Source organism: Plectropomus leopardus, chromosome 10 (assembly GCF_008729295.1).
Source record: "Plectropomus leopardus isolate mb chromosome 10, YSFRI_Pleo_2.0, whole genome shotgun sequence".
Lineage (NCBI taxonomy): Eukaryota > Metazoa > Chordata > Actinopteri > Perciformes > Serranidae > Plectropomus > Plectropomus leopardus.
In genome coordinates this window covers 25160767-25175521 of record NC_056472.1, presented here as the reverse complement: position 1 = coordinate 25175521, position 14755 = coordinate 25160767, and the positions used below count along the sequence as shown (strand labels likewise).

The following is a 14755-nucleotide window of genomic DNA, read 5'->3' as shown; positions in this document are numbered from 1 at the left end:
AGTAACAGCACTGAAACTGAGTCTATATAAACAGGACAGCCGGCAGGGCGGGACCATGGGCAGGAGCAACATGCTGTCATCTCAAGTCATCACATATCAGCACTTTGTCAGTGGACTTTCACATCTACATGTTACGCACTACGCATCCTTCTGCATCTGCTGTTGACACTACGGGATACCGCAACCACACTAGGCCGTCGACAAAAGCACATGGTTAGGTTTAGGCAACAAAAGCACTTGGAGCAGTCTAGAAAAAAACATCATGGTATTGCTTTACCCTTCAGTAAAGTCTAAGGTTTGTTGGACCCATTCACTCTCACCTCCTGCTGTATAGGGATTTTCGAGCTCCCTATAATATTTATTTTATTTTTAAAGTTTATTTGATAGGGACAATGCAAATGAACATAGTACAACTTCAGCCTGTTACAAACAAGCTGTGGTAACTGATATTTCACATATAGAGATTGTAGCTAATTAAGTTGAAATTAGGCTTTTAGTAAAGAAAAAGAAAAGAATCTAAGGTATCAAGGTTACATTCAGCAACCTGCATACAATAACAGTTATAAAAGAAAAGAAGAGAAAAAGGTAAATAAATACCTCACATAGAATTACAATGCAAAAAAGACACAAATAACAAGGTTACATGCACCTACAACACTCAACTCAGTGCTCACATCTCTGATTTTGCTTCAGCCAACCTTTAACACTTTTGCTATTACTAATTACTGGCAACGTTCAAACCGACGCTGTTCAGCAGCATATCATACTGCCGCAACGGGTGCCGTCCGGCTGGGTTATGAACTGCCGCTGCCCGGCTGCATATTATACTGCTGCAACAGGTAGCTTTTGGAGTTGGTGTCTGATGCTGCAAACACTGAAAAAGCGGCGGTTTTTGATGACTTTTGAAAGAGAACAGACTGGAAGGATGGGATCATGGGCAGGACAGGTATGTTGTTGGACAGGTATGCAGTATATTGATCTTTTATCTATTATATGTTATTCTGTGTGACCTTTACCCTTTAGCCTGTACTGCTGCAGAACTTCCCCTCTGGGGATCAATAAAGGATTATCTTATCTTATGTTCTGACCACATGTTATGCATGTGACCCACCATGGGGGATTAAAAAAGCAGCAAATAGCGGTTCCAGTAAACTCAGAGAAGAACAGTAACAATAAATGGCTGCAATTGGGAAAACAATAAGATTCAGGAGATTTAGGAGCTTCGAGGAGAGGACGAGATCAGCCACCATAAAACAGATGGTAAATTATTGTTATTGACATATTAATGCCATTAGTTCCATGATGCCGGCATGTTTTCTAAAATCACACACTGGAGCAGGTTGCTGTTGTTTGGTTGTGTGTTAAAATACACAGAGTGCAAAAAGAGTGGATTTTGTAGCGGCCCTATAGTGCGATCTCTGAGTAAAAAGGGCTTCAGTAACTCCTAGTCTCTGTGTACACCAAGCCTGGTGCTGCTCAGAGGAGCCCATTCACTGCACAGCACTGATGTATTTCTGCAGTTGTGTAATGTTTGTTTTTTAGCCTTCTTCGAACCACATTATTGATTTGAATTGCGGATAACCGTGCTGCAAAGTAAAAGTTGAGCTGTTGCATAGATATGCCATGACCTGCAAATACTTTGTACTGACAGCTGCAGCCCAGTGTTTTCTACTGAAACAACTCCAGCTTTTAGACTGCGCCACAAGCGGAGCAGTATGAATTCCCATATAAGGCAGGAGGACCCTTTCTAACCTTCTCCCTCCTCCTCCTCCTCTCTCTTCTACCCCTTCACTCCAGCAACCAGCTCACACTGTCAGCTCGCTCTTCCCTTTCTGCTAAGACCGTGGTCTAATGCCCTTAAGACACACACACATGCACACACATACACGCACATATAGGCAAATATCGTATAGAGGGCAGCCGGAGAACAACAGCTCTGAGTCAAACACAGGTGGTTCTCTCAGTTTGAACACTGATACTTGTCATTTTGTGTTTTCAATCTGCCAATCATCCCCTGAAATACCTGTCTGGACATCTGCATTGCTGCATTTTCTCCTTTAAGCTCCACAATACAGTAAATATCGCACCAAAGCTTCAGATGAAGCCTCACAATTCCAATGGGAGGGATGAGGAGAGCGGGAAGCAGAGTGGGAGGTAGAGATGGACTGAAAGATGAAGACAGTGAAGACGGAGCGAGAGAGAAGAAGAAAAAACACAAACAGAGCTGATAAGACCTTCGGCAGAGGAAGTGTCGTTCTCAGCAAATCCCCAGTGGACTCCCAGTATCCCACTCTTCCCCTGCTGCAGGATGTCTCCTCGTGTGGGAATACGCAAAGAATGCGGCCCCTTTTGTTTAGTGTGCGATAGGCTCCTGGTTGGCGGTCATTTGTGTGTCGTACTGTATGTGTGACAAGCTCCAGGCTTGGCAGACGCTGATCAGAGCAACACTCAACAGACCTTTCTGGGTAAGACCCTCCTAGGAAAACAATGACTAGTCTTATGGCTGCAATCTTTCAAAGCCCCTCCTTGGCTGATGGAGCTCTTGTTTGGCTCACACTGTTATAGACTACAAATTAAACAAAGGGCTAAGAAGGCATCAGTGGCTCCAAACCTTTTTTGTCTGATGAACCCCAAAGCTAAAGGCTTATCAGATGATGCAGGTTATTTTAACCATTTACACTTACTTTTAGCTTTTTCTATCTGAGCAAATTGGTTTGACCTCTTGCACAAACACGGGAAGATGGCGATTAGCAACTTAACATGGCCCAAAAAATTGCAAGAAATTAGTAAAAAGTTACGAGAAAATTAATTAAAAATAAGCACAAAAAGGGTAACAATTGAACGAGAAACTGACCCCCTTCTTTTGTTAATTTTCCCCTTTAAAAAAATATTTTCTGCTCATTTTCTTGTCACTTTTTACTTATTTCATGCAATATATGGGACATTTCCTGTCAAGTTGCTCACTGCCTCTTTCTCCATGTTTTTGATAGAAATTTTCTCAGGTTTCAAAGGGTTGAACAGCTTGTAAAAAGTATCTGAAAACAGTACAGGGAAACTGATTTTGAACCAAGTTTCAAAGGGTTAATCCAATACTTACAAAACCTCTCAGAAATCCAATAAATCTTCAGTGGGCCCTTTTAAGGTTTTATTTGATGGTTATCATATATAAACAACTGCTGTCTTTGCTGTCGTTTGAGTGGTTTACACTATTGTTTGAAAGCTATGCTCCTTGCAGGTCGATTGATAGCAACCATTTCAAGATACAACCACCACAGCAGTTTCAATAAATGCTTCTGTCAGACAAAAGCAAATAAATAATTATAACTCACCCATGAAGCCATCATTTTAATCCACAGATCCATAAAAACGCTGCTGATACAGCTCTCATACTGTTGTCACTTCCAGGTGTCCAGATGATCAAAATCCAGTGGAATATTTAGTCCAAACACATTATTACATCCATAGATATCCACCAACTGCTGTTGCATCGGTTCAAATGTTCGTATTTCTCCGCACATTATCCAAAATTTCTTCTGTTTGCATGTAAATATGCAGACTCCTCTGTATCAAAATGGTGAATGAACTCTGACCTTTAGATTGACGCCTCTTTTTAGCCAAAAGGAGCTTCCATGCCCGCCCCTTAGCCTGAAATAGCAGGTTCCCAGTTTCTGCGTCACTTTACAGAGCTGATCAGTAGCCAGTGATTGGCCTGCAATTTTGACATTGGCCTACTATTTCAAGTATTTGTCCATTAGCTGCTCTGTTAAGACCAGTGTTGGGACTAACGCGTTACTTAGTAACGCGTTACTTAGTTACTTAGTAACGCGTTACGGTAACTACGTTACTTTTACGGTAACGATTACAGTAACTAATTACTTTGTCAAAATCAGTAACGCGTTTATCGTTACTGTGATTTAAACAGGCTCGTTACCCGTTACTTCACGTGCATAACTCAGGAATATAGTTTCCGTGGTGGACGTGACGCGGACGTCACGTGACACGGCGACGTCACGTCCGCGTCAATAAATGAAAACAACAATGGCGGCAGTCGACGGCAGTCCAGGCGTGGGATTTCTTACGTGGAAATATGGACATTATTTTTCCTTTGTTACGGCGAAAGACGAGAGGAATATTGTGGTGACCTGCAATCTGTGCGTAGGTTTGAAAACACTATCCTCACCAAAGAGCAGCAGCTCGAATCTGCTGAAACATTTTTAGCATTTTTAACATTTTTAGTTTAGGAAACAACAAGCGTCCACCACGCTGATTGAAAAAGACCCTGAAGTAACACAGGCGATGCTGCTGTTGTTAACGCTAAAGAAGAAGCCAAAAAAAAGTTACTTTCCCTAGTAACTAGTTACCTTGGAAGTAACGAGTAACTTAAAGTAACTGAGTTACTTTTGAAAGAAGTAACTAGTAACTGTAACTAAGTTACTAATTTAAAGTAACTTGCCCAACACTGGTTAAGACTTCATTCAACACTTTCTTATCATTTATCCATTTAAAAAAAAAAAAAAACAACTAAATACTAAAGTCTTAGATAAAGACTGTTTGTCCATTTATCCATTACTTTTTAGCTTTTCGTCATTTATATAGTATTTTTTATGCTTGTTAACTATTTTAACTGTCTATTCATTACTTTTTACTACATATTTTAACAACTTATTCACTTTTGGCTTTTTTCACCATTTATCACAACTCTGCTTTTAACATTAACTATTTTAGGTCTATCTATTGTCTGTTGTTATTCTGTACTTTAACAGCTCATACTATAAGCTTACCGTTTCAGAAAGTTATAAAAATACTTTTAGTAAAGTATTATTAGAATGTGTACGTTTATATATTTTCATTCATCCATTATTTTATATCTGCTTAAACTTGCTAACTCTCTCGCTAATTCATTTCCACGCACTCTCAATGGCAATATAATGCACAACAGTCAAGTGGGCTACCCCTGGTTGGGAATCCCTCATCTACATCAGGGTGATTTCATTAAAGATTTATCTTTATTTAATTCAGTGAACACTGCATTTTTTTCTGTATTTCTTTCATCAGAAGTCAAGCATTTGAGGAATATTTATTTAATTCACTATATTAAGGCTAATTCAGAAATGTACACTTGGTTGAATGTTTCAGAAAGGTACAATTTCACAGAGGATTTTTTCCCCACTGGAGACCTGTAGTTCTCTTTGCCCAAGGCGTTAACAAAAGTACAACTATTGAAAGGTCTTTAAATAGACTCTCTAAAACTGTCGAAGCCTTCTTTGGCCTTTTACGCAATAATACGTCTACACACAGAGACCATTTCAGCTTGAGGCTACGTCCTACACTTGAAGTGCTACCTTGTAGAGCAGGAAAGAAACATGATTTCTTTATGAGAGCTTACCGAGAAGGAAAGACATTCAGACGTGAGTAGACAGAAAACAAGGCAAGGTGATGTTTATTGAAGAATTCATGACAGTGTCTTTGTTTTTGTGTAGCCCTCATGTTGACAGAAAAACAATCCATCTGTTATTGAATGGCTTTCCTTACAACACAGTGATACAAGCACTATTTAGTAGTCAGGACTCGGAGCACCTGATGCAAAATAAAGACCCTCTGCTGACCACAAGGAAGTGCTTAATATAAGATATTGACAAAATGGTCTCATATCTCCGATTAATGGAGAATAAAAGCCATTTATTTTTGGCACAAAGCAATAAGACGTGAAGTCGTGAGTAAACAAGTCTACCAATGGTCTATATTTTGAAGTGTCAAGTTTTTACCGTCAATATTTGGTATCCTTTCAAGCTTTTGTCTTGGTACAAACCTAAAGAAAGCTGAAAAGGTAACTAACTATCATCACAGCAGTTTGAATTCATTCATTTTTTTTTCATTCATTCATTTTTGAAAAGCAACCACATCTTTGGTTCAAAGGTCAATTTATATGATGCACAAATACTGTACATGAGCAAAATACAAGCAAAAAGAGGCAGGAGTGCTGTGTAGGACTGTATCCTCCCAACACGTTCTCGACCCAACTCGCCAAATATCGCTGCTTTGTCCGTGGATTTTTACGTTTACGTATGATGCACTAGGTATTCCATTTGCTGTTAATGTTCCATTTTCACAGGAAATCTACAGTTTCAACTCGTTTGATGCATACAGTGTTTCTCAAAATGGACTGACAAGGTCTATAAACATCTCCTGTTTGCGTTTATTTAATACACATGGTTAACTTTAGAAAAAAAACATCATGGTTTGGCTCAACATTCATACAGGAAGCAAACAGCAATCTCCCGGATGAAAGACCAGGGTTTGTTGGACCCATCCACCTCCCACTTGCAACTTAACTTAATCGAAAATGTAATAAAATTCAATAACGTAATCAAATATCCCAACTGATATTGTAATAACATTACAAAAGAACTTTATCGTAAACTACATCACATATCGGACCCTAAACTAAGACACATATTAAGCTATATTGGTGTAATGACCTGTCGCCATCACTAGATCTTTACATAACAGTAAATAGTAAACGCATTTTAACAATACAATCACACTCTCCTCTATCACTTCCTGCTTGCTGTCACCCTCCAAAACTATTATTTTATTCATATTTATTAGGTTTTTATTTGGGTGTGTAAACTCACCTTAACTAATAGGGATCAATTAGGGACTGTAATTTAATGCATCTTTGCCTGATAGCAACATATCACTTGCCATCTCTTGTAACTTTCAAATTCTACCCAAAGCCGAGAGTTAACATCTCCAAGACAAATAGAAATCAGTGTTTGATGTTAATGTTTTCACTACACTAACATGCCACTAACTGTATTAATTTTTGTACTTCCACTCTTTACATTTCTGGGGGAAAAAGGACTACCTTATTTGTTAGTTATTATAACGTCAATTTTGAAAAAAATGTACCTACGATATATGTAATACTGTAAGGTATTAGACGACATTATTGATAAGAAGGTTATTACAATATCAGTCAGGACATTTAATGACAGTAATGACAATAATTGGTCAAGATATGGTACATAATTGGGGTTCATTAAGTTCGGTCAGGTTACAACCAAATTGTAATGTATTGTCAGGAAATTATTCATTAAATAACGTTGTTACCGGTGGTGTTATTTCATAACGTTGCAAAAGGTGCCTTTGTGCATTGGTATCTCACATAGGCGCTATGTCAACAACTGCTGCCGCCCGTTGCATACTGAACCGCTGCGAAAGGTGCCCTTTTGCGTCTGTATCTAACACCAACATCACTGACAACACAGCAGTATTTGACGAGTTCAAAATGAGAACGGGCTGATCCTTCGACAGATTTCTAAATGAATCTTTTGATATGTTTCACTTTCTAAACTGTTGAGAGTCCCTGCTATTCAGAGGTGACAATATCAGCATTATTTATGAGAAGTTTGGTGCAAACCTCTATGTCCCCTCAACTACCACAGAGCATTTCACCATGACAGGGAACGCAAGGGCGGATTTATCAAACTTATGTGAAAAACTGCAGCTCCTTAGCAAAAGGTAGCAAGTGCTCTGGGTGTATGCAAACACACAGAATTGCTTAACGTATTGCATTGTATGTCAAACGATATGTCTGCCTGGACTAAAGTTTAAGAGTAAAAACTTGAGACAGACACAAATTTGTCACCTCAACGTGCCACCAAGGACAAGCATGCCGGTAGACACAGTTAGTAAGTACTTTTCTCATGATAGACATCACCTTGATTTTAATGTAACAGCGTTTTATGAAAGCGAAGTCAAGCCCAGGACTGTTTTGCTTTCAATCAGAACTGGCAATGGTGAGTCAGACACGGAGGTGGGATAAAACAAAACTGAGGAGACAGCCAGGGACACTCTCTGTACTCATTTGAACTGTCTGCCCTTACAGTCAGACAGTTCACTGCACAGATTGTATGCGAATGTGTGTGTGTGTACATATACTGTATATATTTGTATCAGGAGAGAGACTCTTCCACACTCAAAAGGAAACTGAATTAATTTCTTTTTCAGCCTCCCTACTCACCTAAACACTTGAGTTCCACTGCAAACATCAAATTGCAATGCAGCTGCAGATATGTGTTGTCTTAAAATCTTGAGCCAAACAACTCAAGCTGTTTGTCAACTCACCTTCACAGACTACAGGAAGTGAGGGTGCTGCTAGTTTTGTCAAACCACCGGCTGACAAAAACAAAAAGTGTCACACAGACTTTAAGAACAGAAGCATGTGATGTACATTCGGATCACTCCTCTACCTCTTGTCTGTTTTTCTGTGCCTCCTGGGGCGCCTGAACTCGCGGTGTTAAGAAGAGGCGACACAGCGGTCAGTCACACAGGAAACTGAGACTGCAGACGACCTCACATCCTGCCTGATCTTTGGAAGAAACACTTCCTCCTTAGTAGCAGCAAGTGCACGTACTAAAGATGTCTCACGTGAAGGCAGTGGTGCGGTGCTGACGGATGAGCTGCCATGTATGGCTGCAGAAACTTAAAGCCTAATATGGCAGCTCAGATGTTGTGAAAAACAGAAATGATATCACAGTGATCTTTGGAGGGAAATTACATTCACAAAATTCAAGTGAAGACGAGGAAATGACAAAGTAATATGATCACCGAGGCAGAGTTTCCATCACAAACAACAAAAACAATGAACGCAAAGATCATACACACTGGTAATGGCTGTAAGTTAAACCTGGATTGTTTGCCAACTTTAACGCTTTTGCGGTGCTACTCAGACTGATAGTAAATGCATCAAGGCAGTGCTCAGAAAGATTTGCAGAGGCAGACACATTCTCACTTGTGTCAATCTAAAAAAAAAAAAAAATCCCCCCTGCGATTACTAAAAGATCTGAAAAAGGGAAGGATCTCACCTTCAAACTGGCAGTGAAAGAGACGAGACAGATCAGCAGCTTTGATGGAACAGTCTGTTTGCTAATATCACTGAAACCATCCTCCCACTGCTCTATTATATGCTGACAAATACCACGTAGATATTTCCCATACAGTCTCAAGTCCAGACATCACACATTTACAAAAACCCTGCTGCTCTTGTGCAGCAGTTCAACAATAGCTGTGGAGCTCAGCAGCCTTCCACTGAAGCAGTCTCCATTTGTTCACTTCAGTCTCTGCCCACAGCAGCCAGCCCCCTGGTTGCCATCAGGGCTTCTTGGCTGCAGTTTTGGCTTTCCCGTTGGGTCCTGTTTTGATCTGGGTCATCTCCACATCTGTCAGGGCGTCAGGGGGAAGGCATGAGCGCATGCGTTCAATGGTCTTCTGGTAAGCTGCCCTCTCCTGCTCCAGAGAGCGGATCATGTGCTTCATTTTGCTCTCCCGAGAAAGGAAGTTCTCCACGCTCGTCTCTAGTGACTGAATCTTCTGCCGTGCAGCCTGGAGGACGCAGACATTGCACCTCGGTAAATACAGGGGTGCAATACAAAGACAAACACGGGGACAGGGTGCAAAAAGCAACACAATCTGACAACACTAAAAGTCATCACTTGTATGACTTTGTAGCAGAAAAAAGCACAAAATCTCAACAAATATGCAACCAAATATGTCAATCACACATTTTCAGGCAATTCACTTTAAATGTGGTAACAGCCACAAGTCTAAGAGTCCACTAATCTTTCTTTGTCACATCAGACATGAGAGCAGCTTTTTGACCTTCATTAACATGAGGACCATCAGGTGTGCCTTCACCAGTCCGCTGAACAGATTCACAAACTACTTATGAAAATGTTAAGAGCATTTGGAGAACATACAGTGTTCAGTCTCTTTGTCTTGCTGTCATTTTCGCTGAGTTTTTTAACTTGTGTTTTAGTGCCACCTATGGGCAGCCTGAGGCACAGCAGTGAAATCAGAGTGGATCTCTTAATAAAGCTCACCAATCCATCAAAAGAAGGTATAATAAACTCACCAATAGCTTAAATACCTCCCACAATTACCCATTAATCCCCTCAGCAATCACGTATTTTAATAATACGTGTATTTACACATTATATACCAAGCCTTTGGTGTTTTTTTCCCAGGCTCATTCTCACTGATGTGGATGAAAAGCAGTGGTGGACGAAGTACCTGAATGCCACATTTGAGTAAAAGCACAGATATCCTACCAGAAAATATTTTTGGTGGGAGTTAAAGTCACTTATTAGAATCTCACATGCAGCCTGGCCTTGACAAATCGATACTTGACCGCATCTTTTTGTGCACTTGCCCACATGTGATTGAACAATCTAACTGACTTAACTACGACCACTGATGTTTTGGACATAGAAATACATAGATAATGCAATAAAATTGGGGGAAAATACTTTTACTCCAATACATAGAAATGTAGGGGAGTAACAGTAAAAGTTCACAAAAATTTTAAGACTTAAGTAAAGTACAGAAACTCTCAAAAATACTTAAGTATTATAACAAAGTATTGTTACTTTGTTGCAATACTCTGCTGATTAAAAAGTACCTAGTAAGGAGTATAATTATTTTTCTCCAAACCTGAAGTTTTTCCAGCAGGTCCATGTTCTGCTTCTTCAACTGCACATTCGTCTTTTCTAGTTTGTCGAGTCGCTCAGAATCATCAGGCAGCGGCCCGGCATCCAAAATCTCGTCCTGCAGGACGTGATACTCCACCTCGTACGCGTGCAGCTGTTTGGAGATGTCCATCTCCATCACCTGCAAAAAAATGGATTATAAAGTGAGTCACATGCCAACAACTGACAGGTCATTAGAGTATATTCATACTGATATAAGTAACAGCAGTCAGAGTGCATTCATACTAAATCAAGTGTGCAGCTATTAGCTTAGAGTTGGGTTGATTTCCAGTTGTGCTGGTCCAGTGTACAAGCCTTAACTGGTTTAACTGGTCATTATTGTGCTCTGGCAAATTAAAACGTAGACTACGTAAACAGCTTGTGCTCATGAGGTCACAGCGCTAAGTATAACTTCCATTATGGACTATTTGGCGGGGGGTGGAGGATGGAGGCCAATTATCGAACGCCCATTTCTCCATTTTAACTACTGAGTGTTTGTTTTTGGTAAGTTTGTTAATGTTTGCTTGAAAGATTTGTCGAATTCTTTTTGATTATCATCACTGGAGCTTCTTTAACCTCTTGACAGAGTGTGATAAGAAACTTTAGATGAAATTACCCAATAATTTGCAAAAAAAAATTGGAAGAGGTACCTTAAAATTAATTTAAAAAAAGAAAAAAGTTAAACAATAACAACACCCAAAAAATAATTTTAAAAAATAATTTAAAACAAATAATTGTTATTATTATACATACAGTTTTTGGGATATTTTTACATAGCTTTAAATTTTTTTTTTTCAAAATAAATATGTACTTGCAGTCTGCTTGTTGCCTTTCTCCCATATTTTCGAAAGAAATCGCAACCTTCATAGCTCAAAGTTCAGAGGGTTAAATATTCGTGAAGACATTTTACTGCAGCACAAGAAAAGTGACGTTGCTCTGGGTTTCAAAGGGTTAAGGCCTCAAAAGACACACAGGCCCACTCACAAACAAAGCAAGGGCTGTCCTTTGCAGGATAATTACACACGGGTGTTAATACAAACTTTATTTTAATTTCTTTTACTTGTGTTAATATTTAATAACAGAAAGTGACTTAAAGCGTATAACTTGTTCCTGTGGACGGCGGGTGTGTTTTGGTCTTATCGCCAGTTACGTGATTGATCACCACAACCTGAAATCATGTTGGGTCTCTTCAAAAGTTGATTCTGTTTTAACTTTTTGCTTCAGGCTGCTACGTTGGAATCACTTCCAACCCCACTGCCACAGCCCAGATGAACAACAACACAACACAGCCGCAACACTTGATTAGGTGTGAAAGGTCCAGCAAAACAAATCTCAAATTGAGAGTTTAAACGATTAGTCAGTACTTTCAGAGAATTGCATCTTCATTAAGAACTAATGGGCCACACACCAGCTGGGGAAAGTATTGAGAGACTCACTAAGACAATGTTGGTTTTAGCATTTTCACGGGATTGGGTAACACAACAAAAACAAAAATTATCGCCAACCTTAGTCCAATAAATATTAATTAGCTGAATAATATTTGCAAAATTTACTCACAGTCAAATCCTAAAAAAGGACAGTCAGAAAGTAGACATACAAATAGATGGGTTGAAATGGGATTGAAAATCTGGTTTCATGACTATAGCTAGACACATACAGAAAAAGCAGTTTTACCAGCAGCTGCAACACATATATCACACTGCACACAACAAAAACAAGTCTTCCTCTATATACTGTTAATATTTTTTCTGTGTAGTTTTGATAAGTTCTCCTCATCTAATCATTTATTCAAACATGCAGTCTCATGAGATTGTGGTACATACAAATACTGGATCTTTACCAGCATGACACATGAAGGTGGCAGCTTACTACTACAATGAGAGACTGTGTACAGTCATTTCACTGTAACGGCCCACTCGTACATTATCCTGCTTATTGCATGACTACTTACAAAAGAAATTTATCATTTTATATTTATATTGATTTATGAATCATATTGAAGCTGCCGCTAAGCTTCTTATCAGAACCATGTCCGTAGCAATGGTCTTATAACAGACCGCAGAATGTCGTAATTGACCAATCAAAAACTAGTATTCAGCAAAGTAGGGTAATAAAGCTGGGGTTAAGTGGCCACTTCAAGAAGGTTTATCGTCATTTCAAAACATGAGGTACATGAGAGGGAACAAGGTCCCGGTACACGAAGGGTCTCTGGTGTGTGGCAGAGTTTGAATACGTACTTGTTTGCAAATATTACGTTTACAGGCATAAATGTGCTTAATTATCCAGAAATCTGTGACTTTCATCTATTTACCTTTGCAATGGTCTGCTCCATCTGTGTCTGGGTGAGTGCGGGAAGTGTAGTTTTCAGATAGTCCACAATGCTCTCAAAGCTGTCACACTCCACTATCTCCCCTTCATGGCTGCTCAGCAGACAGAGGGCCACTTTAAAGATCACCCCGGTCCCTTGGACAAAAACAAAATCTAAAGAGAAACAAACACAGCAGTAAAGAATGTCATTAAAACAATGTTTTAACAAACTCTCTAACCAGAGAGCTGCAATTATTACGATGCCATCAAATGTCTTTCGAAAATTGTGCTGATAAGCTTGAGCAAACACAGGGGCCGCTATTCTAAAAATATACCGAAGATGCGGGAGACAAAGTTGAGGGGGAACTGGGAGGCAAAGAGAGTGAGGAACCACGGTGCTGCGTAAAGGCTGGGGCAGATCTCGTGCTCTTCAAAGTGATTGTACAAGTCGCGGTGGTAGTCGTGTAACAGTCTGGAGAGCTGGTACATCTGAACCTGGGACAACACAGACACACAGAGCGCATGGGCATAAACAGATAATAATCACACAGGAGAAAACATGCTGTGCTAGAACAAACTGGTCTATCTGGATCTGCAGGGGGCACAGTACCACAGAGAAATTATTAGCTGGCAAATGAACATTTACCCAAGCAAGGAGCTCCTTCAGTGGTGTTGTAGAGACTTGCTCAGACACGCATCAAGGCCAAGCATTTAATGAGCTGTGCTTAACTCTCCTAACAATGTATCACAGTGACAAGAGCACCGGTGCAACGCACAGCAGACAGAAAAGAGAAGCAGAAGTCAGCTCGGGCTAAAATTAGACTGTTATCAGTCTTACAGTTTCCTGTCCGTTACAAAGAAGACGAGTTATACCTTTACCTCCTCGCACCGAAGCACTGCACAGAGAAAATTCCTCTTTGTTTTGCAGCTTTTGGGTAAAAGAGCAGAGCTGCAGCGCAGAGAAAAGCAAGAGGACACGGTTTAACTAAATGGTTACCTGATGTAGATTAAACATTACCACACCTGCTCATGCTATCACCCGGTGAGGTCAGCTGATGTTTAACAGAAGCTAACAGAGCAGGCATGCAGGTGTGGTTTCAATAAGAGGTGGAGACACTTGACTACTGTTTGCTGTTGACTAATTACCCTCACAAGGCCTTTTATAGCAGGTGAATGATCGCTGAGACGTAAATGTGCAAGTCCAGCATGACTGATACTCACATATTGATTCTAATAGGTCGCAAACGTACTATATGTAACCTTTTAACATTTACATTGAACCTTTGACAAACTAGAGTGACGTCACTTTTCTTGAGCAGCTGTCAGATGGCTTTACAGGTATTTTAACCTTTGAACCCTGAGCAAACTGGTGCCATTTCTATCAAAAACACAAGGAAAAAAAGGCAATGAGTAAGAAATGTTCCACAAATTTCTAGAAATTAAGAGATTTAGAAAGTTATTTAAAAAAACATGGAAAAATATCAAGGGGAAAAGAAAAAGCTAAGAAAAAACTTATAATTATCAGAATTATATATTCAAAATTATACTACAGAATTCTTGCATTTTTCAAGCACCTTTTTAGGTCATTTTTTAGACTTTATTTTTCTTTTTTAACTAATCTTAAGGATATTTTCTTGTAACTTTTACTAATTTCTTACTAACACCTGTATTCACCCTCTGAGTTCTGTTTTGCTCTGTTTTAGTGCCTGTCTCTTTGAGTCCCCCTCCTAAAAAAGCCCAGTCTATTCTGATTGGTCAGGTGTTTCCAGGTCTTTTGCATCTCAGCCTCTCTGCACCGTCACAGTAATGAGAATGCCAGTAACTGAGAAAAATCACTAATTAAAAGTGTTTCTCTGACGTTGTGCATGTAGTTACATGAGCAGTGTACGAACATCCAGGGAATGACTGTGTATAGCAAC

At 39.6% G+C, this 14755-nt stretch overlaps 1 protein-coding gene across 4 annotated transcripts in view; it reads right to left on the bottom strand.

Annotated features, from left to right (window-relative positions):
* Positions 1–7003: 7003 nt before the first annotated feature.
* The window catches only part of tbc1d4 (TBC1 domain family, member 4), a 46628-nt gene continuing 38876 nt past the window's right edge, over positions 7004–14755 (bottom strand). For all 4 annotated transcript variants that reach the window (XM_042494099.1, XM_042494100.1, XM_042494101.1 and 1 more), the window contains 4 exons: positions 13172–13331; positions 12841–13010; positions 10495–10671; positions 7004–9387 (listed from right to left, as the gene is read on the bottom strand). In XM_042494099.1, coding sequence (XP_042350033.1) covers positions 9157–9387; positions 10495–10671; positions 12841–13010; positions 13172–13331 — 738 coding nt within the window. In that variant the 3' untranslated portion in view covers positions 7004–9156. The remainder of the gene's footprint in view (positions 9388–10494; positions 10672–12840; positions 13011–13171; positions 13332–14755) is intronic.